Raw genomic sequence first — 26,823 nt, forward strand, 5'->3', positions numbered from 1 at the left:
GACTTTTTTTAGTCCCAACTAAAAAGTCTTTAGTCCCTAAAAAATCCCTCCCTGTTTGTTTCCAGAGACTAAAAAGTCTCTAGTCCCTTGCTAGAGGTTATTAAATGACCATGTTGCTCCTAGTATATGGAAAAATAATAATCAAACAACAACATGGAATGGCGGGCCAATGGGTGCATAGAGGGGCATTGTTAGAAAAGTCCCAAAAAGACTCTTCTCCTTGAGAGTCTTCTTCATTTAGTCCCAAATGCCTAGTTTAGTCCCTAAAAAGTCCCTCCCGTTTGATAAAAAAGTTTCTAAAAGGGATTTTTTCTAGTCCCTACACAAAAAAGTCCCTGAAAACAAACACTCCCTCAATTTTTTGGGTGATCAATAACTCACCTTAATACACAAAACAAACTAGTTATTCGATAGTGTGCAAAATTAGCATACGCCATTTTATAGGTGGTTTTCTCCTAATACTCATGTAAAATGATGACTACATTTTCGCAGGGTGCACGCAATATGTTTAAAACTAGCTCTTGTTCATTAGTGTCAAGATCTATTCGTAAACATATACCCCTTAAAAAGATATCTATTATAAAAGTTCACCGAAAATATAAAGTATCTCAAACATAATAAAATTATATCGATATTACGAGACCATTGGATGATCACTATTGCCGCTAGAACGAGCTGCGGACATACCGACTTTATCGATGACAGTCGAAAAGTCTTTCTACACGTGCCCCAAAGGACAAGCGCCCTAGAGCCGCAATCATCGCCGTTGAAGCCTTGCATAGATTTAAAGCACATGACATCAAATCTTGCCAAATGTCGAGAAAGTCTAACCTCACCTCCCAAAGGAGGCGATTGAAATCTACTTCGGAGCTCTGTCGACTACGTCTAGATGGACGAACTCGAGAATGACCGAAGTTCGGAAGACAAACTCGAAGAAGAAACCCCGCCACCCGCTCAATACCGTACCCGCAAGTACTAAAAAACCCTAACCTAAACTACTAGCCGGAGCAGAGGCACCGGGATTACCTTTCCGACCACCGGCCGACGGAGCGGAAGAGGGAAGACAAATCCCCAGCCTCGCCGGTGAAGTCTGGAGGGAGAGTTTGGTCTAGCCGCCTAAGGTTAGGGAAGAAAAGTTGTAGTCAATGACGTGAAAAAAAATCTTTTTGAAAAAAATGTGTCAAGAAAAAAATAAATTATTAGGAAGACGAAAGAACGAGAAATGGTGAAAACTAGCGGTTGGGGCGCGCCCACGGCGCGCCGCCTGAAACGGCAGCTGTGCGGTGCCAGGTAAACTCCCGCCCTTTCCAATGGTTTTAGCGCTGATTGATTCCCTTATAGCACGCATACATGTATAGCTGATGCATGGCTAAAGTGAACCAAATTCAGCAAATAAACAAGCAATGTCCGACGCACCAAGCCAACGGTCGCCGGCGTCTCGTCCATTGAGAATCCCTGTCTGCCATAGTGCAGCCAGTCGTTGCTCCTGCAGCCCGCGGCTGTGCCGCAGTCTCTTGACCAGGAGTACCACGCTACCAGAGCACTGCCAGTCGCAGCAGCCGGAACATCTGCCGGCTGATTGGAGCCTTCTTCCTTGTCTTGTATCAACTTCGATGCTACACTTGTCTGCGGCGACTCCAAGATCGTCTGCTCCACAGTAGGTGGTGCCTCGACGGCTTTCTGGCTCTGTTCCCACTTTGATCAGCATGTAACAAACAACTCTTTACACAACCAGTACAGCATCAAAAGACCATAATAGGCAGCTGCTTTGGCCAAACAGGAGGTGAAAGGAAATGTAGAGCATCTGCTTTTGCATGGCATAAGACATTCGGGTTGTCTTTAAGTACAATAATTCAATTCTTATCTGATTTTTGCTAATACAAGGAACAGTCTGAATATTGTTTATAAAATCAATGATCCTGACTAATTAAGCTAGAAAAAAATATGCCCAAAGGAAATCCTTACAGCCACTAGAAACAACAATGCTTGCATAATCAAAATATCAAAATTCATTGTGCATAGCAGGAAGGTCCGATTATTAAGGGGAAGTGAAGAAGCTCAAAAGAAATCCTCACTGCTAGCACCGTTAACACACAAGTTCCCCATAGATTTTCCACTGCTCTCCCCAGAATTCCCGTGCAATCGAAATCAATCACCAATCACCATGCCATAAATCAACAGTACATAGTTAAGTCTTGGAGCATACAGAGGTGTCCATATTAGAAATAAATAAAAATGATAATATTCATAGGCGTCACAGATCTCAACCTAACAAGTACCGCCAAAAGATATTAGAGATGGAAGCTCGTCACCTTTCGAGCGGGGAGGAGCACCTGCATCATATAGACAAGGAAGAAGGAGGGGTCAGGTTGGGGAGGATCTCGTCGAGCGCAGCCATTATATAAGCCATCATTATAACTAAGTAAAAAAATGCCTTCTGTTCGATGGCGTCATCTATTAATGAGAGTTGTTCAATCACTATAGACACATCACATTTAACATGTAGATACTGATACAATAGCAATTAACTTTGATGATCTAATACAAGCATTCCCCTAGTGCAGAAGCAAGCCAACTGCAAGGTTCATGGCAAACAAATGGAAATTATTTCTATCAATATTATGTTTTCAACCTTCGCAACAAAATATACCGCAGAAGATAGCAAAAAAAGTGGAATATATTTAGGATCCACCTGAACAGAAAAAGAAAAGATATAATAATAAGATAATCAAACATATTGCATTTTTTCTGTACTTACAAAATCGTGTCCCACCTCCCATCCATCTATCCTGCACAAAAGTAGGTTACAGTCATATAGACGATGATAAGCAGCAAGTACAGTACAATCCACATCTATACACTGCCTGAAAAAATAACCTGATCTGTCTAATATAGAACAGTGCAACATAAAGTGCCTAATAAAGCACAAAAACGTGATGCAAGCAAAAACTGCAGAATCAAATTTACAGCAGTCTATAAAGGTAAGGGCATAGTTTTTTTATATCATAAGCATCCTATGAAATTCAGAAAACTAAGTAACTTTTAGATCAATAGGGCATGATGCAAGAAGTAATATTAATTAACATGCAGACTCACTTCAAAATCATCAAGATGCTTTGTAGCGTCAATGGAGATGTTTGCCACTATTGTATTTCAAGCTTTCCTCAACCATAATGCATACAATAGACAGGTCGGTGAACAGTTGATTGCTGAAAGATGTATTGCATATATCTCCAAATCAGTAATATAAATAGTACTGCTATTAAATTAGCACAACTAAAAAATAGATTAAATCATATGCATGAAAATGCTCATAGATTAATTTCTCTAGCTCGGTTGTCGAGATAATAGCTCTGCTCTCTTTAGTGTTCACGTTATGTCAGTGAACAGTTGATCGCTGAAAGATGTATTGCATATATCTCCAAATCAGTAATATAAATAGTACTGTTACTAAATTAGCATAACTAAAAATTAGATTAAATCATATGCATGAAAATGCTCATTGATTAATTTCTCTAGCTTTTATTGTCGAGATAATAGCTCTGCTCTCTTTAGTGTTGACGTTTCTTCATGATACACGAGATGAACCTGCATCTAAAGAAACTGAGTTGAGATCTCTTTTTATTTGGTCTGGCATCCATACACTAACAACCATGAACTGGAAGGTAAATAGAAGCAACAACAATAAAAAGAGAGTGATTTTTCCTCATGTTGGATCCATAACAGGGAGGAGAGATGGAGAGACAAGTTGTACCTTAGGCGTGCATGCGACCAAGAGCACGCACAAACAGATCGATGAAGAACCCAAGGCTCACAAGACGCCTCTGCTTCTCCTGCAGCATGCGTCCATTTCAACATCAATCTTCTTCACACTGTCGAAGACGAGGAGGAGAGAGGCTGCGGCCAGCGAGCCAGCCTCAACACCCTTCACCGATCCGTCTCGACCTTGTTCTCCTCCACATCCTCGTTGGCAGCGCCTTCCCCTCACTACTGGGACTGATTACATTAGGGTTAGAGACTGCAAGTAAACTCGCATGCCGAACTTCACTGCCCTCGTACATATTCAAACTTGGTCTTCAAGCAGTTTCACCCGTAGGTGGCCAGAGATTTGCATCAATGTCACATGTTCAACAATCTCTCCAGTGACTGGAATATTCTTATCCACGGGCTGGAATCAACCAAGTATATCCAATGAATAGTTCTGAAGCCATACACTAAAATCTAAAATATGAAGACATGTTCCAGAAAACCAATTTAGTTTGCAAGAAAATACATTCCTCTAACAGAGACCTGAAAAACACGAATATTTTCAGTTTGCAAACGCATACCAACAAACAGATAGAGGCCAGCAACAAACAAGAACATAGCACACTTTGCAGATTAACTGAGGCTTCACTACCTTATAAACCGAAAAAGAAAATAAAGATATCACAGGAGAAGTTTGGATGTACCCAATTCATCACAGGTGCATATAACTGAAGTAGTAGGCTAACTACTGCAGTACACTTGCCACTTCGCTAGGGCCAAGTTTAGAAATACTTGTGAAAATTCAGACATATAAAAGCATCATTCCAGGTATATAACGATTGCAACCGCTCCATTTGGATACGTGGTAGATTCAGTCTTCTCAAAATTAGTTCCTACAAATTAACCAATGCATCCAAAGGAATTTGTCTAGATATAAGCACATCCAAAATCTGAGCACATCTAAACACCTATTGGACCAGAGAGGAAGAAAAGGAAAAGCTCACCAACAAATCTTGCAACCTGCCGCAACAACAGGAAACCACAGGCCGATCGAATCGGACACGACCGACACCAGCAACAGCAGCAACCAACCCGTAGGAGAAGAAGGGGTGTGGCAGGGGGGCACGTCGACCTGGTCCGTCTTGACCTCGTCCTCCCGCGGCTTCCTCGGGACGAGAGCTCGCGGCGCCGCCCGCCTTGTCATCAGCGCTATGGGGAAGAGCAGGGCCACGCCTTGCTACGAGGAAGAGGCCCCCACCGGTGCATTCGACGCCATGGTGGCTGCCCGAGCCCGGGCCCGCGCCGCCCCTGCAGCCATCTGCGTGCGTTGAGACAAGGCCGAGAAGGAATGGGAAGATTGGAGACATCATGCTCACCTCAGATGCTTTCACCCGTCCCTGCGGCGGCGCTGGTGGCAGATCAGAGATCGAAACCGCCACCGCCGCCGACTTCTCTTCCCATCCAATCCGCACGGCTGGTGGCGTACTCGCAGCCGCGTCCCCTCATCCTTCTCTTCCGCCCGGCCTTCCCATCCACTGGCTGCCTCCTCCCGATTGCCAAGAATTGGAACGACCAGATCAGGGGAAGAAGAGGAATGAGAGGTTGCGTGTCATGGGAGAGGAAAGGAGGAAGGGGTGGGGGGCTCGAGGCAGGCCTTTCTCCGGTGGGCAGCGCCAGAGGGGCGATGGGGCGGCGGCGGCTGCCACAACCCTAGTTGATAGGAGGAAAAACGAAAGAGAGAGAGAGACAAGAGAGGAGGCGTGTATGGGGAGGAAAGCCTACCTCTTGACGGGAGGAAGATCCTCTGACTGACGGGAGGACGTGGCTATCGCGTCGTTGATGCGTAGCTGAATGGTTTTAAATGCCGCTGCGTTGACTGCCTCGTACGTAGGCCCTGCCTCTGCGCAGGGCCAATAGCTCCTGTGCGACGTTTTTGATGTGAATTTGCTTGAGTGCGACGTTGTTCGAGCGAATGGCTGTGGTGCGACACATTTAAGCAGGTAAATAGCCCAGAGCCACATGGGGTGTTAAATGTGGTTAAATTGGTCGTCAACCAAGCCCGTTTATGTTAGGACATGTGGGTCCAACTTAATTGCTCCTCAAAACAGCTGACCGTGCCCTGCCGCCCGACCGTGCCGGACCCGCCACTCTGCCCCCTCCCCCCTTCTTCTCCGGTGGCGGCGGATCTTGCGTTCTCAACGGCGGCGGCGGAGCCCTCGTTCTCAACGGCGGCGGAGCCTTCGTCCTCAAAAAATGGTGAGTGAAAACCCTAGTCCCCCTCCCGTTCCTCTCTCGGCCCCGTAGATCTCAGCTCGTTTCCTCTGTTTTCGCTTGTTGAATCGATAGGTTGTGAGGGGAGCCCGTGGGCATACTGAGATGGAGCCCCCAGATTCAACTTCGAATAGGTAATGCTCCTCTCTCTGATCCAATTTTGCATGCAATTAGGGCCTACTCTGCTCTTTCTCACGGGCTCACACTGTCCGCCACTGACAGAGGGGATGCTGCCGCTCGGACCTTCGAATTGACGGTCAATTTCTTTCCATCAAAGGCAAAATTAGTTGATGGTAGCATTCAGAACATTGAGAGAGACACAATTGTTAAATGGGAGGTTGAGTTTACAGAGATTGATCCACAAGTTCTACAGAACATGGAAGAGAAGGCAGTGAAGAAATGGGTGGAAAAAATTAGGGAGAATGTTGTTTGGGGTCCAGAGCAAGAAGTATCACTGTTGCGGTTTGATGATTGGAAAGGAGAGTATGTGAGAATGGAAGATGGTGAACAGATTGTTGATGAAATCGATCAGCAAAACGGCTGGACAAGCAAAAGAGCTAATTTTTTTGCTGAGCTGGTTGATCTGAATATTTTTTCGAAGGTTGGATATGTGCCATCACAATTGGCTGCGCAGATGGTAGATGATGATTGGGCTACACAGAGGCCATTGATTCCCATGTGTACTGAACTTACAGTAATAGCCGAAGAGGGACAGGTGACTGGAATTGAAACTGAAACTGCAGCAACTGTTGATTGGAATGTAGTTGAATTAGATGAGCCTACTGATTTGGTCATTGCACCAATGCCTGACATTGAGATGGCCAAACTTTTTGGCATTCCAGTCGATGACAGAGATAAGCAGGAGAGGGGAGAATCTAGTTTGCATGCTAATGTTGATGAAGATGTAGATGGACAATTGATGGAACAAGCTGCAGATGAAGTAGATGATGCACATGATGATGAGCTGGTGCATGTGTATGACAAAGAAAACCCTGTCATTGAAGTAGGCAAGTTCTTCCCAAGCATGAAGGAGTTTAGGATGTGTTTCAAGACTTATGCAGTGAAACATGAGTTTGATGCCAAGATTGTTTGGACTGATAGAAAGAAGTTTTATGCGAGGTGCAGAGGATTTGATGGTAGTGTCAAGCCTTGCAAGTGGTACATATCTGCTAGACTGCAACCTGATGGAAATACTGTCAGGGTTAACCAAATCCCCAATCAACATACTTGTATTACAAGTTCACAGAGAGTATCAACCATGACATCACAACTTTAGGTTGCAGAAAAGATCACCCCAATTTTAGCCAAAACACCAAACACTACTGCCAAGAAACTCAAAGTAGACTTGGAAAAGATGTACCCCATTAAACTGAAATATACCACAGTGTGGAAGGCAAAACAAAGGACAATGAAAAACTTATATGGTGATTGGGCAAATACATTTAGGATGCTTTACAACTTCAAAGCAGAGGTGGAAAAGAGGTCACCTGGTAGTGTTGTGGAGATAGATACAGAGCTATCAGCCAAAGGTGAAGTCAAGTTCTCCAAGTTTTTTATGGCTTTGAAGCCTTGCATAGATGGCTTCAAAGCAGGGTGCCGTCCATATTTGAGCATAGACTCATCATTTTTGACAGGCAAGTGGAATGGTCAGTTGGCAGCATGCAATGCTCTAGATGGACACAACTGGATGTTTCCTATTGCTGTTGGCTTGTTTCAGTCAGAAACAGAGGCTTCATGGACATGGTTCATGATCCAGTTGAAAAGATGCCTAGGGCCAGTGTCACCTTTGGCTATACACACAGATGCATGTAAGGGGCTTGAAAATTCAGTGAAAAATGTTTTCCCACATGCTGAGCAGAGGGAGTGCTTCGGTCATTTGTGGATGAATTTGATCAAAAAATTTAGAGGAGAAGAATTTGGGCGCATGTGGCCAGCAGCAAGATCTTACACTAGAAAGACACACAAATATCATCTTGATAAGATAATGGCAGCATGTGATGAGTTTGGTCCATGGCTGAACACCTACCATTCTTTGTTATGGTACAGGTCAGCATTCAACACTGCCATCAAGTGTGACCACATCAACAACAATTTGGCAGAGAGTTTCAACAATAAGGTGAAGGAGTTAAAAGATTTGCCTGTGCATGACATGGTTGACCAAATTAGGATCATGCTCATGCGGTTGTGGGAATTGAGAAGAAGGATAGGTGATTGTCTGCAAGGTGATAAGCTTCCAGCAGTGGTACAACAGGTGGTCAATAGGAGCAGAAGTCTTTCACATTTGTTTGTTGAAAAATCTTCACCTTGGGGTGCTGAAGTTAGAGATAACAAAACTGGAAGGAGACATGTTGTTAACACTGAATTGCATGATTGCACTTGCCTCGAGTGGCAACACACTGGTAAACCATGTGAGCATGCCATTCTTTTCTTAGCATCCCAACCGAAGATAAACATGCACCCATATCTGCATGAATATTATTCGGTAGCAAGATTCAAAGCTGCATATGCTACTCCAATTCCAGCACTTACAGATCAGTCTCAGTGGCCTGAAGTGGACATTGAATTTTCCATGTGTCCTCCCTTGATGAAAAGAAAGGCTGGCAGGCCTGAACAGAGTAGATTCAAGGTATGGTTTGAGAAAGGTGGGAGTAGTAAGAAGGGAAAGAAAGATGAAAAGCCAAAAAGGGCCCAAAAAGGTAACAAAAATAGATGCAAGTTGTGCCAGGAACTTGGGCACAGAGTGGGATCTATCAAATGCCGTTACACTCCTGATAAGCCAAAGTATGTTCTTGTTTATTTGTCTGTGTTTTGATTTGGTGCTTTTTCCCAATTAGTATATCTATAACATTTTCTGCACAGGAGGAAGCGAGCAAGTCAGCCCCTTGTTGTTGAACAGTGTTGGCCAACCAAAAAAGCAAGAGTCAATGGCGGTAGAAAGAAGAGAAGTGTGCCTGAGCCTGAGCAGACTGAAGAAAATCCTGCTGCAGTCAACATTCAGACTGAAGAAACTGATGTGGAGGTGCACACCGAAGAAACTGAATTTGAGCGTGTCGAGGTTCAGACTGAAGAAACTGAACCTGAGCGTGTCGAGGTTCAGACTGAAGAAACCCATGTTGAGGTACACACCAAAGAAACTGAAACTGTTGTCAACATTGAGACTGAAGACACTGATCACGATGGTATTGGCGAGGTGTTGAAAAGACCAGTGAAGAAAACCAAGATGATCAGTGAACTTGTGTGTGTAGTAGAACCAAAAATAAGAAGGGCTAAGGCGAAGAAGGGCACACAACGTGGTAGGAAGAAGTAGAACAGAGAATAGTTTGAAAATTTGGGACATGTAATAATATTTGTAACTTGGTGCGTACTGGTAGTCACTATGTATCCCCATATTTCTATTCGAACTTGTTTGTCTAAACCGCCCGTCTAAACCAGCGAAATAAAATTTAAATTTAAATTTAAATTTGGGCTATTGATGTTTTAGTGCTATCTAAAGTACCTCAACTGAAATATGTTTGCTTGCTGATCATTCCGAGCCCTTTTGGTAAGTTGAACTCATAGTCATGAAAAGTGTGTTTCAAATGACCTCCAAAGGTAGGGTAAACGGCCTCATATTTAAGCAAGTTTTTTTGGCACCTTGTCTAAACTAGCCAAATAATTTTTCTACACATCTATTCTACCTATATAGTGTAAATCTAAAGTCTCACTATTTATTGAATTAATTTTCTATTTTTTCTTTTCTTTTTGAAAAAACAAGGTTTAATAGAAAATTATATATAAAACAAGTTTAAAACATGAAAATGAGAAAAGTAAGTTCAGATCTTTCTTAGTCAATCCAAAATGAAGTTTTGGTGAGGTTTTCACACTTTTCATTTTCAAAACTCCACCTACTCTCGGGTGCCCACTACTCTCTTCCTTCAACTCCATACTACATTGTTTGAGGAATAACAATTTTGTGAAGGATTTTTCGTAAAAATGTATGTAAACCATATTTATATTTTTTTCTCGTTACTATACGACATAATAAGACTATGTGTGCAAGTTTTATATTTTTTTGATTTTTTTTGAATTAGTTATGCTCAACCCTAATCAGTCAAAACCTCTCAAAACCCCTCAAAACCCCTCTCAAAACCCCTCAAAACCCCGCACACTACCTGGTCGTCGATCGTTGTGCGTGGACGGTTGAGATCAGGCGCTAGGGTTAGCTACAGTGTGCAGCGATCCGCATGAGACGCGCTGATTGGTTGACGCGGTGGGGTTTGGATCAGCCTCTCTCGTTGGAGCATCAGGACCGTTCATTTGAATCCAACGGCAAGAGTTGACGTGGTGCATGGACCAAGCCTACGGAGTGCCCTTTCCATCGTTGCATGCGTGCCCGTGCCTACCCGCAGCATGCATGCCCACCCGCAGGACTGCACCCGTGCGTTGCATGCATGCCTCGACGTAGCCCTGCTCCGCCACCCCTATCAACGCAGTAACCTGTCGCATGCCTACCATTAGAACCGATGCAGCGTCGCATCAAAGCATGCACCCGGCCACAATGCAGCAGCCCGATGAAGACAACCAAAAAGCCAATGCTGCATGGCGTGGTGTGCACGCTGTGCATGGCGTGCTCCTCTTTGACGACGCAATACTGGCATGGTATCGATGGGGCCCGTATCGATGTGGGTATCGATGCAGTTCAAATGGCGTGATGCCCATTACAAGATGGGCAAAAGAAGGCGTACATTATTGTCACGTCTCCCATCGACCGAACCTTGCCCTCTAGCCAGGCCCATTAATGGCATGCATGCACGGGCGGCACACGCAGAGAACCCGGGGAAGGCGTGTCCCCTTGACCCACGACGGCACAGACGCGTGCGTGAGCCCGTCCCCCTTGACCCACGACCGGTGGCACAGAAGCGTAGCAGTCCGTTTCCCACGGCCACGCTCGTGTACATGCTTTCATGGGGCGCCACCAAACGCCGCCCGCCCATTAATTCTAGGGTTTCGACGGGGTGAAACGACGTCACACTTGGGCTATTTAAGTCGGGCACTATCGCCCTCTCCCTCCTCATCCATCATACCCCATCCTCTGCCTCCTCTGCCCTTCTTCTTCATTCTTCTCCATCAAACCCGACCGAGCACTCGAGCCACCCCGCCACCATGCAGTACACCGCCCCCACCTACCGCTTCCTCCCAACCGTGCCGGAAAGGCTCTACCCGGCCGGAGTGTATGTAGAGAGAACCCTTAGGGTTTGGGCGATCTCGAGATGGAGGGGCGCAAGGGAGTTAACGGAGTTCTTCCTTGCGGCCGGCTTCCGCCACCTCCCCCGCGGCTCTCCTCGGATGTACCATGTTGAGGAGGTCAACCACAACGGCGTTGTGGTTGGGCTCCTCGCCACGTTCACTAACCCTTTCGATGCTTTCCATCTCCTCGGGCGAGCGTATTGGGTTGGTTGTGAGTTCATAGCTTTCACCACCTACAATATCTTCACCGACTTCCAGAGCATCTTCCCCAACAACGGCGTTATGCACACGCTCCCGTACCCCATCAACAACGGGGAGGAGTGAAGGACGGCGCCCGGAGGAGCGAGGTGGCGTTGTTCCCCGGGAGAAGGAGAAGAAGAGCCCGAAGAAGAACCCGCGTTTGGTGCCCCCCGATCTATCTAGCTTATCGTATTAGTTTTTTTAAGTTGTATTAGTATTTTAAGTTGTAAGGCTATCATGGAGTTGTAAGGTTATCGTGGAACTATGGGTTGCAATAGTTATGCTACTATATATATTGTGTGTTTCGTGCTATTATTTGAAGATTGCTATGGGTTGTTCTTGCTTATTATTTGTGTATTGCTATGGGTTGCTACGAGCCCGGGTTGCTACACCTCAATCTCACCACACACACACCATCTTCAAAATATTGGCCAAACCATGGACATGCAACTAGGAGCCCCATGCAAACCCACTATGGACATGCCACTAGGAAATGCAAACTAATTTACTTCATGCAACTCATTTAGTTCATGGAACCGTAGACATGCATAAAAACAATTAACATTTGGTTTTATTGCATCAAAAAATGATCCATCACAAAATTTAGTGCAAGAAAAAGGCCAAAAAAATAAGTAACATTTTATTTGCCGAAGTTAGAGGTGGGCTGGTGCCGCTACGCGGGTGGGCTGGTGCCCCTACGCGGGCGGGCTGGTCTCTATTTTGGGCATGGTTATTTTCTCAGGGTCCATTTTCTCACGGCCCAACATCTATTCGGCAGCCCAGTTTTGTTTTTTTACTAGAAACTGAATTTGGGTGTGTACTCTGTTAACTGAAGAACAAAAACAGAGGAAACAGAGCATCAACACTGAATATGGCCCCTGAGAATATCATTACAATAATTCAAGCAAGTTTTGCTTCACACGAATTCAAGTTCATCTAACAAATGATCCCTGGCTAACTCAAACTACTGGGCACCCCTGAAACTAGCTGACTAACTAACTGAAACTATAACAAATTCTAGCGATTGATGAACATCAAGTAAAATAAACCCATAGCAATGACACAACCATAAAATGCTCCCACCATCATATTTGCTTGTTGCTTCAAATCGATCAGATGCTTTAGTTGCTTGCCAATTTTCTTCAATTCACACTTCAGTTCTGCACTGTGCATCATCGGATCGGCTCTGTCCGCCAAATTGGGGGCTTGTTCCACGGCAAGCCGCCCCCCAAAATTGAGCTCTTGGGTTGGGGTTGATCCCTCCAATTTCAACCTTTCAACATATTCATCGAGCCACTCAAAATGCCCACATTTCTTCAGAACCTGAAAACAGGGGGCCGGCGGCGCATGAATCCTAGATCCACCACCCAGATCCACCGCCCTAATTCGAGGGAAAAAGAAAGAAATCGGGAGAAATTAGACCATAGAATTGGTCAAGAACACAGATCTAACCTGCCCCGGCTGTGGCTTGCTCAAACATTTCACAAACTCGCGCCCACGGTTGCCATTTTCTTCCCTCACACAAGTCAAACGCTTGAGAGGCTCCATGCGTGGGCAATCGGGGCATCTTGTCAATGGCAGTGGACCATACTGCGTCCATGGTTGGAGGTGGCTGAAGTCGAGCTAGACATCACTCGCCGGCGGCGCGCTTCGTTGCCGGAGTAGAGGAAGAAGAAGGTGGGAAAGGAAAGGGGCAGGGTAAGCAATGGAGGGGGGCGGGCTGGCTCGGGTCGGGGCACGCTGATGAGCACGGGCATGCTTGTGTGGATAAGTTGTGGGTCCCACCCGCATGCGAGTAACTGGTGGGTCCCGCGTGTCATAACTCAAATCGCTAACCCTCGTGTTTTTCATTTCACGGTTAAACAGAGCCATGTCGCATTGGAGCTATTTACACGCTCAAGTGTGTCGCATCACAGCCATTAACTCGAACAACGTCGCACTCAAGCAAATTCACATCAAAAACGTCGCACAGGAGCTATTGGCCCCTCTGCGCACGCCACGCAGCTGGAGCGATGAGGAGGGCGCCGGCGGCGGCATTCCTGCTGCTGGCGCTGCTCGCGGCGGCGGAGGCGAGTGGTCCGGAGGGCGGCGAGCAGGCGTGCGACAAGGGGTGGGAGCGCAGCGGCAGCAGGCTCTGCTGCAAACGGAACATCACCGACTTCTTCAAGGCCCGCCACTTCGAGGAGCTCTTCCCCAGGCGGAACGACACCATCGCCCACGCCGCGGGATTCTGGGACTACCCGGCCTTCATCGCCGCCGCCGCCCTCTTTGAGCCCCGCGGGTTCGGCACCACCGGCGGCAAGGAGATGGGCGTCAGGGAGGTCGCCGCCTTCCTCGCCCACGTCGGCGCCATCACCTCGTGTACGCTTCTCCCGTGTCCCGACTCTGGTTCGCCTTGATTTGCATATCAGTCAGGGATCTCCTGAATACTAGTCCGATGTGGGATCAGTCTAATTGCTGCTATAAACATACTCGAGCACTCCACACCATAGGCAAAACAGTATAGAGATGCTTATGCTGCTAATAGGATATGCAGAGAAAGCTGACAAACATAGACAGACCATCACAAATTTCAGCATGCCCAACAGGATTTAGCTGTGCAAAATGTTCAAAGAGTCATCCCTGGCAAGTAACAGCGGAAGTTGATGAGTGACACATATAACAGGTGAAACAAGACGGATGCGTTTGCTGCAGAGGTGGAATTGTACCAAATTTTGCATGGCAGCAGAATGTTGTTAAAAGATAGAGGCGTGAGCTACATAGGTTGAAACTAAAATCTGTCTGTAATTATTGAATTGCCAAACTGTGATGCCGCATGCTAATTACTTTCCACTGTAGTAACATGTGCAGTTCTTCATAAGAATATGGGAAGGATTTTGGTAAATTTTAAACCCATTTTGATCTGCAGAGAATATCATTGTTTAAGGTATTGTGATTGTGCTATATGTTCAGTGTGACTGTGACTGTTGACCATACTATTATAAATTTTAGATCCGTTTTGATATTAGCATCAAACAAATACTGGAACTGTTACTCCTTCAGGTGGACGTTTTTATCCAAATCCAATGGCATGGGGTCTTTGCTACAAGCGTGAAATGAGCCCATACCAGAACTTCTATTGCGATGACAGCAACGAATTATATCGCTGTGTCGAAGGACTTCAATACTATGGCCGAGGCGGCGAGGCCCTCTTCCTGTTTACTGGTCAGGCCAATATATCCCTCTCTCTGTTGTCGTTAAGTATGAATCAACAAGAGATGATTCTGGAACTGCTTGTTCACTACCCTCAGTGTTAGACTGTATTTACATGTGTATATTGTAACGTTGTATACCACCTCATTATATATATATGTGATAGGCCACCCCTAGAGGGTTGTGCCAGTTCCCCCCAAAGCCTATTGTCTTACATGGTATCAGAGCGATCCGGATCAGAGAAACCCGGAGGCTGGCGCATGTAAACCTCCTCCGCCAAGACACCATGAAGAAAAGCATTTTGAACATCAAGCTGACGAAGAAACCAACCTCGAGTAACAGCCAGAGAGAGAAGAAGTCTGATGGTAGTAGGCTTGACCACTGGACTGAAGGTGTCTTCATAGTCAAGTCCAAAACGCTGTCGAAAACCACGAGCAACCAGACGAGCCTTATAGCGCTCAATGGACCCATCAGAATGCCTCTTCACTTTGAAAACCCATTTGGAATCAATGACATTTACCCGTGATTATGGAGGAACAAGAGTCCATGTCTGATTGCGAAGAAGCGCTTGATACTCCTGCTCCATGGCCTCTCTCCAATGAGGAATGCGCATAGCAGCTTGATACGTGCGTGGCTCAGAGGATGGATCTGCGAGAGCAGCAGACATGCACGCCGCTAACCAAGCAACTGTGCCATCGTGATGTTGCTTAGGCTGAAAAATGCCACTCCGACTGCGCGTATGTGGACGTAGAGCAGCAGCAGGAGCCGGCGGAGGCGAAGGTGACGGAGACGTGACGGTCGCCGGAGATGCAGGAATCACCTCAGGCGAGCTCGGGACAGACGACTCCGGGCTGCATGGCGAAGACTGGCCCGACGACAGGGGCTCAGAGGCCATGGGCGAACCGAGAGTGGGCGAGGCCAGCTCCGGTGACACCGGCCCAGACGGCCTTGGCGAGGCGAGAGCAGGCGAGGCCGGCCCTGGTGAGAAGGGCCCAGACACCCTGGGCGAGGCAGGGGCGGGCGAGGCCAGGCCTGGTGATGACTGCCCCGACGCCCTGGGCGAGACGGGGACCGAGGAGGCCGGCCCAGTCGGCGGGGTTGCAGGGCGCGACGATGGCGAAGGCAGCCCAGAAGCCAGAGGCGACCGGGCCAGGACATCGATCGGCCGTGCATGAGCACGGAAACCGAGGCCATGCAGGGGCGCCATGTGCTCCTCATGCACAACAGAAGGTGCCGAGGATGAAGGCAATGGCGACGAAGAGGAAGATGGCGCTTCCAGAATCTCCAAACGAGCCCCACGACCAGTGCCTGCACCATGGTTAGGCAACAATAGAGGAGAATATGCAACATCATCAAATTGGTCAGAAGCAACAGAGGATGAATGCATGACAGGTGGCTCGGTAGTGGACACAGGGAGTTTGGCAAAGGGAAAAACATGCTCATCAAACACAACATCCCGAGAGATGTAGACACGATTAGTGGGAACATGAAGACATTTGTATCCTTTATGAAGAGAGCTATAACCAAGAAAAACACACTTCTTGGAACGAAACTCGAGCTTACGCTTGTTATATGGACGGAGATGGGGCCAGCAAGCACACCCAAACACCTTGAGAAAGGTGTAATCCGGTTGTTCATTAAGGAGAACTTCAATGGGGGTCTTCATATTCAAAACACGAGTGGGAGTACGATTGATGAGAAAACATGCAGTGGTGAAAGCATCACTCCAAAAACGAAACGGAACAGATGCATGGGCCAAAAGAGTCAGACCAGCTTCAACAATGTGACGATGCTTACGTTCTACTGAACCATTCTGCTGATGTGTATGTGGACATACTAAACGGTGAGTGATCCCAAGCGACTGAAAGAAGGAGTTGAGGTTGCGATACTCGCCACCCCAGTCCGACTGAACATGAACAATTTTGTGCTTGAGAAGGCGTTCAACATGTTTTTGGAACTGAACAAAAAATGTCAAACACATCAGATTTACGTTTGATAAGATAAAGCCAGGTAAAGCGGCTGTAAGCATCAACAAAACTGATATAATAATTATGACCACTAACAGAAGTCTGAGCAGGACCCCATACATCTGAAAACACAAGTTCTAAAGGATGTTTCACCTCACGACTGGACTCCGAAAAAGGAAGTTGATGACTCTTCCCCTGCTGACAAGCATCACACACTGCTACATCTTTATTACTAGACACACTAGGAAGCTCATGACGACGCAAAACATGCTGGACAATAGGTGTGGCCGGGTGACCAAGACGAGCATGCCACTGTGACGGAGATACCCGAACTCCACTGAAGACGCGAGCGACGCCAGGATGCTCCAGATGATAGAGACCTTGGCAGAGCCGCCCACTAAGAAGAATGTCCCTCGTGCCCCGATCCTTAATAAAAAGATCAAAAGGATGAAATTCACAAAGCACATTATTATCACGAGTGAGTTTAGGAACTGAAAGAAGATTACGTGTCACAGATGGAACTCGAAGAACATTGCGAAGTTGAAGACTCCTATTGGCATGTCTAGTGAGAAGTGATGCTTGACCAATATGAGAGATGTGCATACCTGCTCCATTGGCGGTGTGGATCTTGTCGGAGCCATGGTAGGGTTCACGAGTGTGAAGCTTCCCCATCTCACTGGTTAGGTGCTCTGTCGCCCCAGAGTCCATGTACCAGTGGGGATCAATGGAGTAGGACTGAGTGTATCCCTGTGGCTTCTGCGGCGGCGGACGATCAGCCATGGCGACCTGACGAGCAAAGTTGCATGTATCCTTCCCATCATTGCCAAGACCAAGAAAACCCCGCTGGAAGCGCTTGTGACACTTCGAGGCCCAGTGCCCATCGCGACCACAAAGCTGGCACACACGTGGACCGCCAGCCCCTGGTAGCGTCGCAGTAGGAGGAGGGGCCGAGGCGGGTGGTGGTGACTGCCCCGAAGGAGCCCTGGATGAAGCAGAGGAGCGACCACCCTTGGTGGCGGCGTTTGCCGAGAGGGCGCCGTTGCCCCTGGATCGGCGCGTCTCGACTCGTTGCTCGGTAAGCAGGAGGCGTGAAAAGACCTCGTGTGCTGGCATGGGCGTGGAGTTGCCCCTCTCATTGATGATCTCGACTAGGGCGTCATACTCCTCATCAAGACCATTGACAATAAACGAGTTGAACTCGGAGTCGGTGAGGGGCTGTCCAATGGAGGCCAGCGTGTCGGCGAGACTCTTGACTTTGTTGTAGAACTCAGTGGCGGTGGAGTCAAGCTTCTGACACTCCCCAAGTTGGCGACGGAGCCCAGATACACGAGCCTGCGACTGTGCCGCAAACGAGCGCTCAAGAATAGTCCATGCCTCGTGGGACGTCTTGGCGAAGACAACAAGCCCAGCAACGGCCGGAGAGAGCGACCCCTGGATGGAGGAGAGGTTCGCCTGATCCTGCCCTGTCCAGACACGGTGAGCCGGATTATAGACCAGACCATGCACGCTGTCAACCAGCGCAGGAGGGCAAGGGAGAGAGCCGTCGACATAGCCAAGCAGGTAGTGACTCCCAAGAAGCGGAAGAACCTGCGCGCGCCAGAAGATGTAATTGTCCGACGACAACTTGATGGTGATGAGATGGCCGAAGTGAAACGGCGGCGGCGGCTGCGATCCCATCGAGGAGACTGGCTGAGGTGAGAACACCGTGGAGACAGTCGGAGGGGCAGCCGGCGCGGTGACAGAGGGCGCGATGGCCGCGGTTGACGCCGCGAAGCCTGCCAGCGCGACGTCCTCCGCCACCAGCGGCGCAGTGGCCGAGGGTGCGACAGCCGCGGTTGACGGGGCGGCTGTGGTGTGGGCCACAAGCGCCTGCCCGGGCGAAGTAGCAGCCGGCGGGAGCGCGAAGAGGGAGCCGACGCTCCGTGTCCCGATCGGCGCCTGAAGGGAGGCGGCATCCAGCGGCCTCGAGAGAAGTGCCGCGAGGGAGGCCGGCAGAAAACCGGTGGTGGTGGAGCCGGACGCAGCGGCGGACGTCATAGCAGTCGGGCGACGGCGGCGGCGGGCGCGGCGGCGGCGGCGGCGGCGGCGGCGGTGCAATGGCTCTTCGTGCTCATGGTTTTGCATCATCAACTGCTGACTCCTCATTGTTTCTTCTTCAAAGGCCTGAGGTTACTATGTACTTGTTGGTCTATGTAGATGATATCATTTTGGTCAGCTCCTCTCAGTCGGATGCTACTGCGCTTGTTCGCTCACTTGGTGCTGATTTTGCGGTCAAGGACCTTGGGAAGCTTCATTACTTTCTTGGTGTGGAGGTTACTTCTCGTGCTGCTGGTCTTGTTATGACGCAGAAGAAGTACTCTCTGGATTTGTTGCAGCGAGCTGGGATGCTTAAGTGCAAACCGACGACTACACCCATGTCTACCACTGATAAGCTCAATGCTGTTGATAGTGTGCTTCTTTCTTCTTCTGATGCGACCGAGTACCGGAGTATTGTTGGTGGGCTCCAGTACTTGACGATCACGCGATCAGACATTTCCTATGCTGTTAACCGAGTCTGCCAGTATCTGCAGTCACCCCGTGACACTCATTGGTCTGCTGTTAAGCGGATTTTGCGCTATATTCGTTTCACGGTGGCTCATGGTTTGCATATTCGGCCGTCTGACTCTGGTTGTCTTTCAGCATATTCTGATGCAGACTGGGCTGGCAATCCGGATGACAGGCGATCCACGGGGGGTTATGCTGTCTTCTTTGGCTCTAACCTGATTGCCTGGAGTGCTCGGAAACAGGCTACTGTCTCGCGTAGCAGTACTGAGGCTGAGTATAAGGCTGTGGCCAATGCCACATCAGAGATTATCTGGGTATAGTCCTTGCTTCAGGAGTTAAGTATACCCCAATCACAGCCTCCTGTTCTTTGGTGTGATAACATCGGTGCTACATACCTTTCTGCAAATCCGGTATTCCATGCCCGAACGAAACACATTGAAGTTGACTATCACTTTGTGCGTGAACGTGTCTCTCAGAAGCAACTACAGATCAAGTTTATTTCTTCCAAGGATCAACTTGCTGACATCTTCACCAAGCCATTGCCTTTGCCACAGTTTGAGACTTGCAGGCGCAATCTTACCCTTCTAGATTCATTAGAAAGTGGCTAAGATTGAGGGAGGGTGTTAGACTGTATTTACATGTGTATATTGTAACGTTGTATACCACCTCATTATATATATATGTGATAGGCCACCCCTAGAGGGTTGTGCCAGTTTCCCCCAAAGCCTATTGTCTTACACTCAGGAACTATAACTACGGTATCATCGGTAAGGGTATCAAGCAGGATCTGTTGAGCCACCCAGAGTTGCTGCAACAGAATGCCACCCTAGCATTTGAGGCAGCAATCTGGAGGTGGATGACTCCAGTGAAGTGGAGACAGCCGTCAGCCCACGATGCCTTCGTTGGTAACTGGAAACCAAGCAAGAATGATCTTTTGTCTAAGAGATATCCGGGCTTTGGCACTACAATGAATATCATGCGTGGTGATCGCATCTGCGGTCAAGGGTTCACTGATGAGATGAATAACACTATATCCCACTACATATATTATCTCGGCTTGATGGGAGTTAATCATGAGCACTCTGGGCGTAGCTTGGATTGTGCCGACCAGGTGGTATTCAATCCGTCCTCGAAGAGTTTGGGCTCATAAACAAAGCCGCTTGTCAGTGTGATATCCATGGATGTGCCCTTTGCGTAATTGCACTTGAGATCGGCCATCTGGCTTCCCTAACTGTAGAAAGCATATCTCTGAATCTGTACAGTATTCTTTAAGCAGCTGGGAATATTACATTGTGGGCATGCCGCCTATCTCTTGGTATGTGATTTTCTTTTCATGCTTAATGAAGCACATAATTGACATTTTAAGTTTTTAACACGTGAAAATTTGTTACTGTATTTATATTGTTATTAGATGAGTTTTATTTTTCATCGAACCTTGCCTTGCTCCTTTTTTTACAGCACACTCATTGCCTTGCTACTTTCCTGACTATGGCTGCAGAACTTTCTGAATATTCTGTGTGTTTTCTGAATTCTGTCAATGCTGTGTTGGCCAGTTCTGCAGTCTGGAGTACGTTTAGAGAACAGTTTTAGAAGGCTAAGAGCACAAACGGGTAGATGGTAAGATATATGGTTCTTGCAGAATTACCAAGGGACAGGTATTGACCAGCTCATCCTAGCCCTGTGCACCGTCAGTTGGGACACTACTGACTACACCAGCATTTCAGTTAAGACAATTTGATCTGCCAGTGCATCATTTCTGCGAGGTGATTCCTTCCAGCTGAGTCTGAATGCCTGTCTTGTCAATCGTAGCTCTGTTTTTGATGATACAGTAAAATAGATAACTACGTAGTTTTGAGCTTTTGATTATACAGTAAAAAAAAGATAACTACGTATAGCTTTGATTATTGCTATCTGATATGGCACTTCGCAAAACATTATTACTGCTGTAATGTAAAGATTGTTCTAATGAACTTTGGTGACATACGGATCGGAATCAAATCTCATGACATGGAAAAAAATGGAAACAGATCCAATCTTAATGCCAATCTTCACCAATTACAGGGACATACTATATAGTAAGATAATGATCGATACAATATTTGCCTCTTCCTTTCCTTGTATCATTCGACAGAGAAGGAAAGAAAAAGGCGAGGCAGTACTAAAACACGAAGGAACGCCGAACTAAGCCCTCGGCTTCTGTTCGTCTCCGCCGTGCCTCCGAGGTTAGCCCATAGTAGCCGGAAACGGGGAACGGTAGGCCGTCCCTCGATCCCGATTCATCGACCCGGAATCGGATTCGGGAACGAGGTCGGATTCGGTACGATTCGGTACGATTCGGCGTCCCCGCAGCCTGCTCCTCGATTCAGGTTCCAGGATCCAACAGACAAAACGCGAGGCATAATTTACTCACGCCGTCGTTTCTTTTCTCAAGGACTCCTCGTTTTTCCTCCAGTCCATTAATTGCAAGGGATCCATTAACAGCAAGGAATGCTGACCGTCAGGGAGTCGTCGTTCTTCAGGAACTGCGTTCCTCGATCCATGGTACCGTACCGGGTTCATCGTACCCAAATGGATTGGATCGCGTCCCCGCTATAAAAAATTCGTTCGAGAGATGTATACCTTCGTTGTACCCTATTTTTTTCAGCCACCGACTCTCGTCCCTCGTTCCCGTTTCTCGTTCCCACCGTGGCAACTATGGGTTAGCCCCGCCGCGCGAGACCTCGACACGGATCCATTCGCTTCTTCATCCTGCAGTATTTTTGCCGTCGTCAACAGACAACAGGCCCCACGATTGTTCCGGGAGTACGTCCTCCACGGAGCCGCCGAGACTTCCCTCTCGTCCCCGCACCTTGCCTTCATCCTCCTTCAGTACATTTGGTAATGCATCTCTCTTATTTCCCTTTTTGAAAAAAGGAACCCATCTCCGTGGTACTTCTGGAGACTGTTGTCTCTTGTATTAGCGATCTAGTTGGATGGTACGTTGAAACAACAAAGGAGGATTTCTTAAGTATTTTGACTGTTAGGGTTTCAGTTTTGGCACTGATTGTATGCAACTGCTCACAACTTTGGGGATATGATTGCGTAGCTTTACATTCTACAGACATTGCCAAGGATCTCTTGATTCTGAATAATGCCCACAAACAGACGGACTACATGCATATATATCATTTATCAGTCTCCCAATTAGTCCAGAAATTTTCACATTGTGTTCTGCAATGACCACGTTTGTGGGCCAATATATAGTATATTTACATGAACGGAATTTTTACAGGCCCAAGTGTATTCCTAATTGATTTTAACTTCTATATATATGCCTACTATCTTAGTAGCCAAGAACTAGCTTATATAAATCTTCATTATTGAAATCAAGTTCATGGCTGTGACACCACGTCAATGGAGGTTCAGAGGACCATGTGTATTCCTAATTGTTTTGAATTTCTATGTATATACGTACTATTTTATTAGTAGCCAAGAACTAGCTTATATAAATCTTCATTGTTGAAATCAAGTTCATCGCTGTGCCAGCATACATTTTCAGGCATTTCGACCGGATGCAATTCTAATCTGCGCACTCATGTGGGGAAAATTTTAGGTGTTCACTCTCAACCTTCATATTTCCCAGTATACATAGCATATATGATTTAGCCTACCTTCTCTGTATGGATCTTTTGATACTTTCGATTTTTTTCAGGATAGGTTATGGCGGATAGATCAACTATTGCCCACCTAATATATGGAATTTTACTTGTGTCTGGCTTCACAAGAGGTGCGTGAAAATTTATCTTCCATCTCATATGAAACATCGTTGCTACATATTCCTTGCAGTGAGTAAATTATGTCTCTCGACAAATTAATTATCCTATATGTAGTTTTTTATCCTGTAGTTCTCAAATGCAAATTAAGCATGCTTATTATTATTTCGCTGTTGACTAAGGGGCCCCAGGTTCTAGTTTCGCTCCGGGCCCTCAAAATCTCACGACCGGCCCTGTTCACACTAAAGAGATTTACGAGAAGGTCCGCCGCCTGAGGTATAGTACCGTTTTGTGCAGGATGCCGCTACTTCCATAGAGCCGCTGTGTGGCAACGCCAAGGAGCTTTGAAGTACGAGATCTTCGACAAAATTTGGGGTGATTTGCCACCATTGCCCAATGGCGGAAAGATGAAGGGCAAAGCTTATCACGCGTTAGGACCACGTGTCCGCAGGGACTTTGAGGAGCTCCAGGATGTGTACCCTCACCTCGCTTTGGCTCTGGAGAAAATCGCCACCGCCACCGATGGGCAGGACCCTCTAAAGAGGGCGTTTGAGTTGATTGATGATGCTAAATCCCGCAAACTGAATGAGAAAGTGAAGAAGCAACGGGTTCTCGAGATCAAGGCAGAGCTATACCGTGCTAGCGTACGGGTTGAGATGTTTAGCATGTTTATCAAATTTATTTGAATCCATCAAACGCGTAGGCTCACCCCGTACGCATTTTAATGTACACATCCGTGTTACGTAGACGTATGCATTCTTCTTTAAAAATATAGCAGTTTCACACCTCCTCAGCATGCATGACATTTGATGGATTCAAACCAAGTTGGTAAACATGCTAAGCACCTCACCCCCATACACTAGCACGGTCCAGCTCTGCCTTGATCTCCAAAACCCGCTGCTTCTTCACTTTCTCATTCAGGTTGCGGGCTTTAGCATCATCAATCAACTCAAACGCTCTCTTCAAAGGGTCCAGCTCATCGGTGTCGGTGGTGATCTTCTCCACCTGCAGAGCGAGGTGAGGGTACACATTCCGGAGCTTCTCAAAGTCTCTGCGGACACGTGGTCCTGGCCTGATAAGCCTTGCCCTTTCCGCTATTGGACAATGGTGGTGAATCACCCCAAATTTTGTCGAAGATCTCGTACTTCCAAAGGTCCTCAGCGTTGCCACGCAGCGGCGCTCCAGTAGCAGCAGCGGCTCGCATAGAACGGTACTTATCCCTCTTGCGGCGGACCTTCTCGCAAATCTCTTTTATTGTGGACTCCTTGTCAAGAATGTGTCCGTGGAGGACACCACGCAGCTCGGAGCGACCTGGAGGAGGCCCATATGTTTTGACGTGGCGATGAGTCCCTCGAGGATGCGAACCTCGTCTTGTGCCGACCAAACATGAACATATGCGCCTCGCTTTCCTCCCTTCCTCTTGGCTCGACGACGCCTTTTCTTCTCCTCGAAAGCGGCGACATCCCTCGCAGAGGATCACGGCCAAGAAGCGGACACGTTGGCCTCAAGGACTCTTCATCTTCCTTCTGGACTCTGATGTAATGTCACCATTAGTCAAAATAGCTATTGCATCTAAAATGCATATGCATTTGTGATGTTCGATAGTTGTTGTTTGTAGAGTTAGCTGAGTTGAGAAAGTAGTACCTCTATTCACTAATGTAAGACGTTTTGGCAGTTTAAATTGAACTGCCAAAACAGCTTGCATTAGTGGACAGAGGGTGTTTACATTAGCAATGTTTAGCTATCTGCTCAAGAAATTTTGTTTAGCCGCAACTACTACTCCAACTATATGCCTTTAATCTAGACAGAGGTCACAAGACATATTTTGATCTTTAAAAAGAGATACTTTGTGGTCATACTAATCTATTTGCATCGCATCCAATTCATCTACATGTCATGAGCTAGCCACGTGGTTTCCTTTTGCCATATAAAATTTACTTTCATACTACTAATGTGTGTTCATCTTATATGAAAATTTTAGCCTCTTACGGTGCCTTATGACATCCTGTGTCCAGTATGTGACGGTGATAATTATCTTTTTTTTCATTATATTCTGACTGTATTGTCCATCTTGCGGATGATATTATATTACCTAGTCTACCGGACATTCTCTCGTAACTCTGAGTTTTCCTTTTTGTATGTGGTGATCAACTACTTTTTTTTTATCTGGTGGTGATCAACTACTGATAGGTAAACAATCCACTTTGGACCTTATTTGTTTCGTGTAAGTCGACCCCTTTTCCATGATGACTTAACTGCCTCTTCGCATGTCATATGGAGCTTCGAGTTAGCGACTTCTTACAGATAGCATCCAGTCAGGTTGCTCTTTAATAATAGATCTGATTACTACAGATTCACGTGGCTCCTTGTATGGAGTAAATGTCAGTGTTATTTGATTTCCTACCAATTTAAATTTCTTCTTTAGGAATCTTCGTCCATGAATGTAATGCACTCAAGAATCGAGCAAATTCCTTTTTTTTGCTGTTGAAGATGGTTGCCCTTCGGTACAAACCAATGAGGATTTCATCAGCACACCATGCTTAAATCAACACTGAAAGTTTGTTACATTACATGTACATGTTTGTTTTCTGCTGCTAATTGTTGTCCTATTCGCGGTTTCTTTTAGTGATACTAGATTGTTGTGTGTGTTTTCATAACAAGCCAATTTATATATTGATCACTTATGAACTGGCTGAGGCATAAATCCACAGCGACTGTAGTCTTATAGCAAGCCAAAATCAATAAAAAATTCATGTCTCTTCCAACAAATATAAACATATAATAGATTAGGATTGTGTGCATCACTAAAACTCCTTCCAATACACTTATCAAGTACCCATCATGAGTATACATTAAGGCACGGCCATTAAGTTCAAACTCGAATCAACTTCCAAGTCCACCAGACAAAGACAAATCCCAGCTCTCCTCTACCATCACATTTCTTTCTTGCAAAAAATCCCTTCTTCGATAACTGATGTTACGATCAAGTTTTTGCAAATTTATGTTTCATTTGTCTTTCGTGCTTTGTATATTTATAAATATTATATTATTTAACTGTCAAAGTAGACGGGTGCGGCAACGCGCGCCATCGATGATCTGGTTAGGATGAAAAATGAAGCGGAAATAGACAAAATTTTAGGCCTTTTCTAATGAACAAGTGTTTAGATGAGATGATGAGGTGGTCTACTCAGCAACGAACGGAGTACCAATCGTTGTTCAAGGCGGTGTGTATGCGGTTGGAGCGGGTGGCCAAGGAGGTTTTTATCCAACATGGATGGCAGCATGATCTCCTAATTGGTCCACCTTATTGGTCGACATAGGCATAATTTTGGTCTCATATGGCTTTACTATTGCCACTTTGTCATTTTTATATTTTTTTTGTCAGATTGTTCGTTTGATGATTGTGTGTATCTTAGCTATGCAGAGGCTGAGCGTGGCTCTTTGTGCTTTGTATCCGCTCGATGCTACATTTTGAATTAATAAAAGTGCACTTTATCAAAAAAGAAGTTCCAATACATAGGTACTAAATTTTTTGTAGCTAAAGCTCGCTTCATTTAATTATTTACTCCCTCTGTTTTAAAATAAGTGTCGTGGTTTTATTTCAAATTTGAACTAAAACCACGACACTTGTTTTTGAACAGAGAGAGTAGCAACTAAATTCTTCTAAGGTGTCGGCAATAAAATACAGTGTGAAGCAGCTGCAAAACCAGATGTTAGCCAGAACCAAGAGGCCCTTGAACTATTGAGAGGGTACTCCAATTGAGAAAATCACAAGCAAACTAGCAAAATATTTCAATTGACATGACTAAAACATCAAACAGTGTCATGACTCCTAAGCCAGGCACCTCCACACTACATTGAGGATGGTTGGAGGTTATGTTAGG

General features: G+C 46.4%; 1 protein-coding gene and 2 long non-coding RNA genes across 7 annotated transcripts; 2 read left to right on the forward strand and 1 right to left on the reverse strand.

The window, feature by feature from the left end:
- Positions 1-1,243: 1,243 nt before the first annotated feature.
- LOC123063000 (uncharacterized) lies at positions 1,244-5,548 on the reverse strand. Of its 5 annotated transcripts, none has more exons than XR_006430008.1 (7): positions 5,124-5,548; positions 4,752-5,065; positions 3,755-4,640; positions 3,097-3,209; positions 2,759-2,789; positions 2,076-2,333; positions 1,244-1,486 (listed from the first exon to the last, which is right to left on the reverse strand). It is a non-coding gene; the product is annotated as an uncharacterized lncRNA (long non-coding RNA). The 5 variants fall into 5 exon arrangements; XR_006430011.1 differs by lacking the exon at positions 1,244-1,486 and having other exon boundaries at positions 2,145-2,333; positions 3,755-4,290; positions 4,452-4,640; XR_006430009.1 differs by lacking the exon at positions 1,244-1,486 and having other exon boundaries at positions 2,145-2,333; positions 4,752-5,055.
- On the forward strand, positions 4,959-20,337 carry LOC123062999 (chitinase-like protein 1). Its single transcript, XM_044486700.1, has 4 exons — positions 4,959-5,069; positions 13,554-13,845; positions 14,527-14,719; positions 19,932-20,337. Exons 1-4 carry the CDS (start codon positions 4,959-4,961, stop codon positions 20,335-20,337), a joined length of 1,002 nt encoding a protein of 333 aa, XP_044342635.1.
- On the forward strand, positions 5,779-6,387 carry LOC123063001 (uncharacterized). The gene is made up of 3 exons (XR_006430012.1): positions 5,779-6,003; positions 6,094-6,152; positions 6,241-6,387. It is a non-coding gene; the product is annotated as an uncharacterized lncRNA (long non-coding RNA).
- Positions 20,338-26,823: the final 6,486 nt, after the last annotated feature.

The sequence above is a fragment of the Triticum aestivum genome, chromosome 3A, assembly GCF_018294505.1.
Source record: "Triticum aestivum cultivar Chinese Spring chromosome 3A, IWGSC CS RefSeq v2.1, whole genome shotgun sequence".
Lineage (NCBI taxonomy): Eukaryota > Viridiplantae > Streptophyta > Magnoliopsida > Poales > Poaceae > Triticum > Triticum aestivum.

Bases quoted from the DNA above. Each gene is read 5' to 3' on its own strand.
- LOC123062999 (XM_044486700.1), top strand. From the start codon at position 4,959: ATGGGGAAGAGCAGGGCCACGCCTTGCTACGAGGAAGAGGCCCCCACC. The intron at 5,070-13,553 runs GTGCGTTGAGAC...GCGGCGGCGGAG, and splicing joins CCGCCCCTGCAGCCATCTGC to GCGAGTGGTCCGGAGGGCGG. The intron at 13,846-14,526 runs GTACGCTTCTCC...TTACTCCTTCAG, and splicing joins CGTCGGCGCCATCACCTCGT to GTGGACGTTTTTATCCAAAT.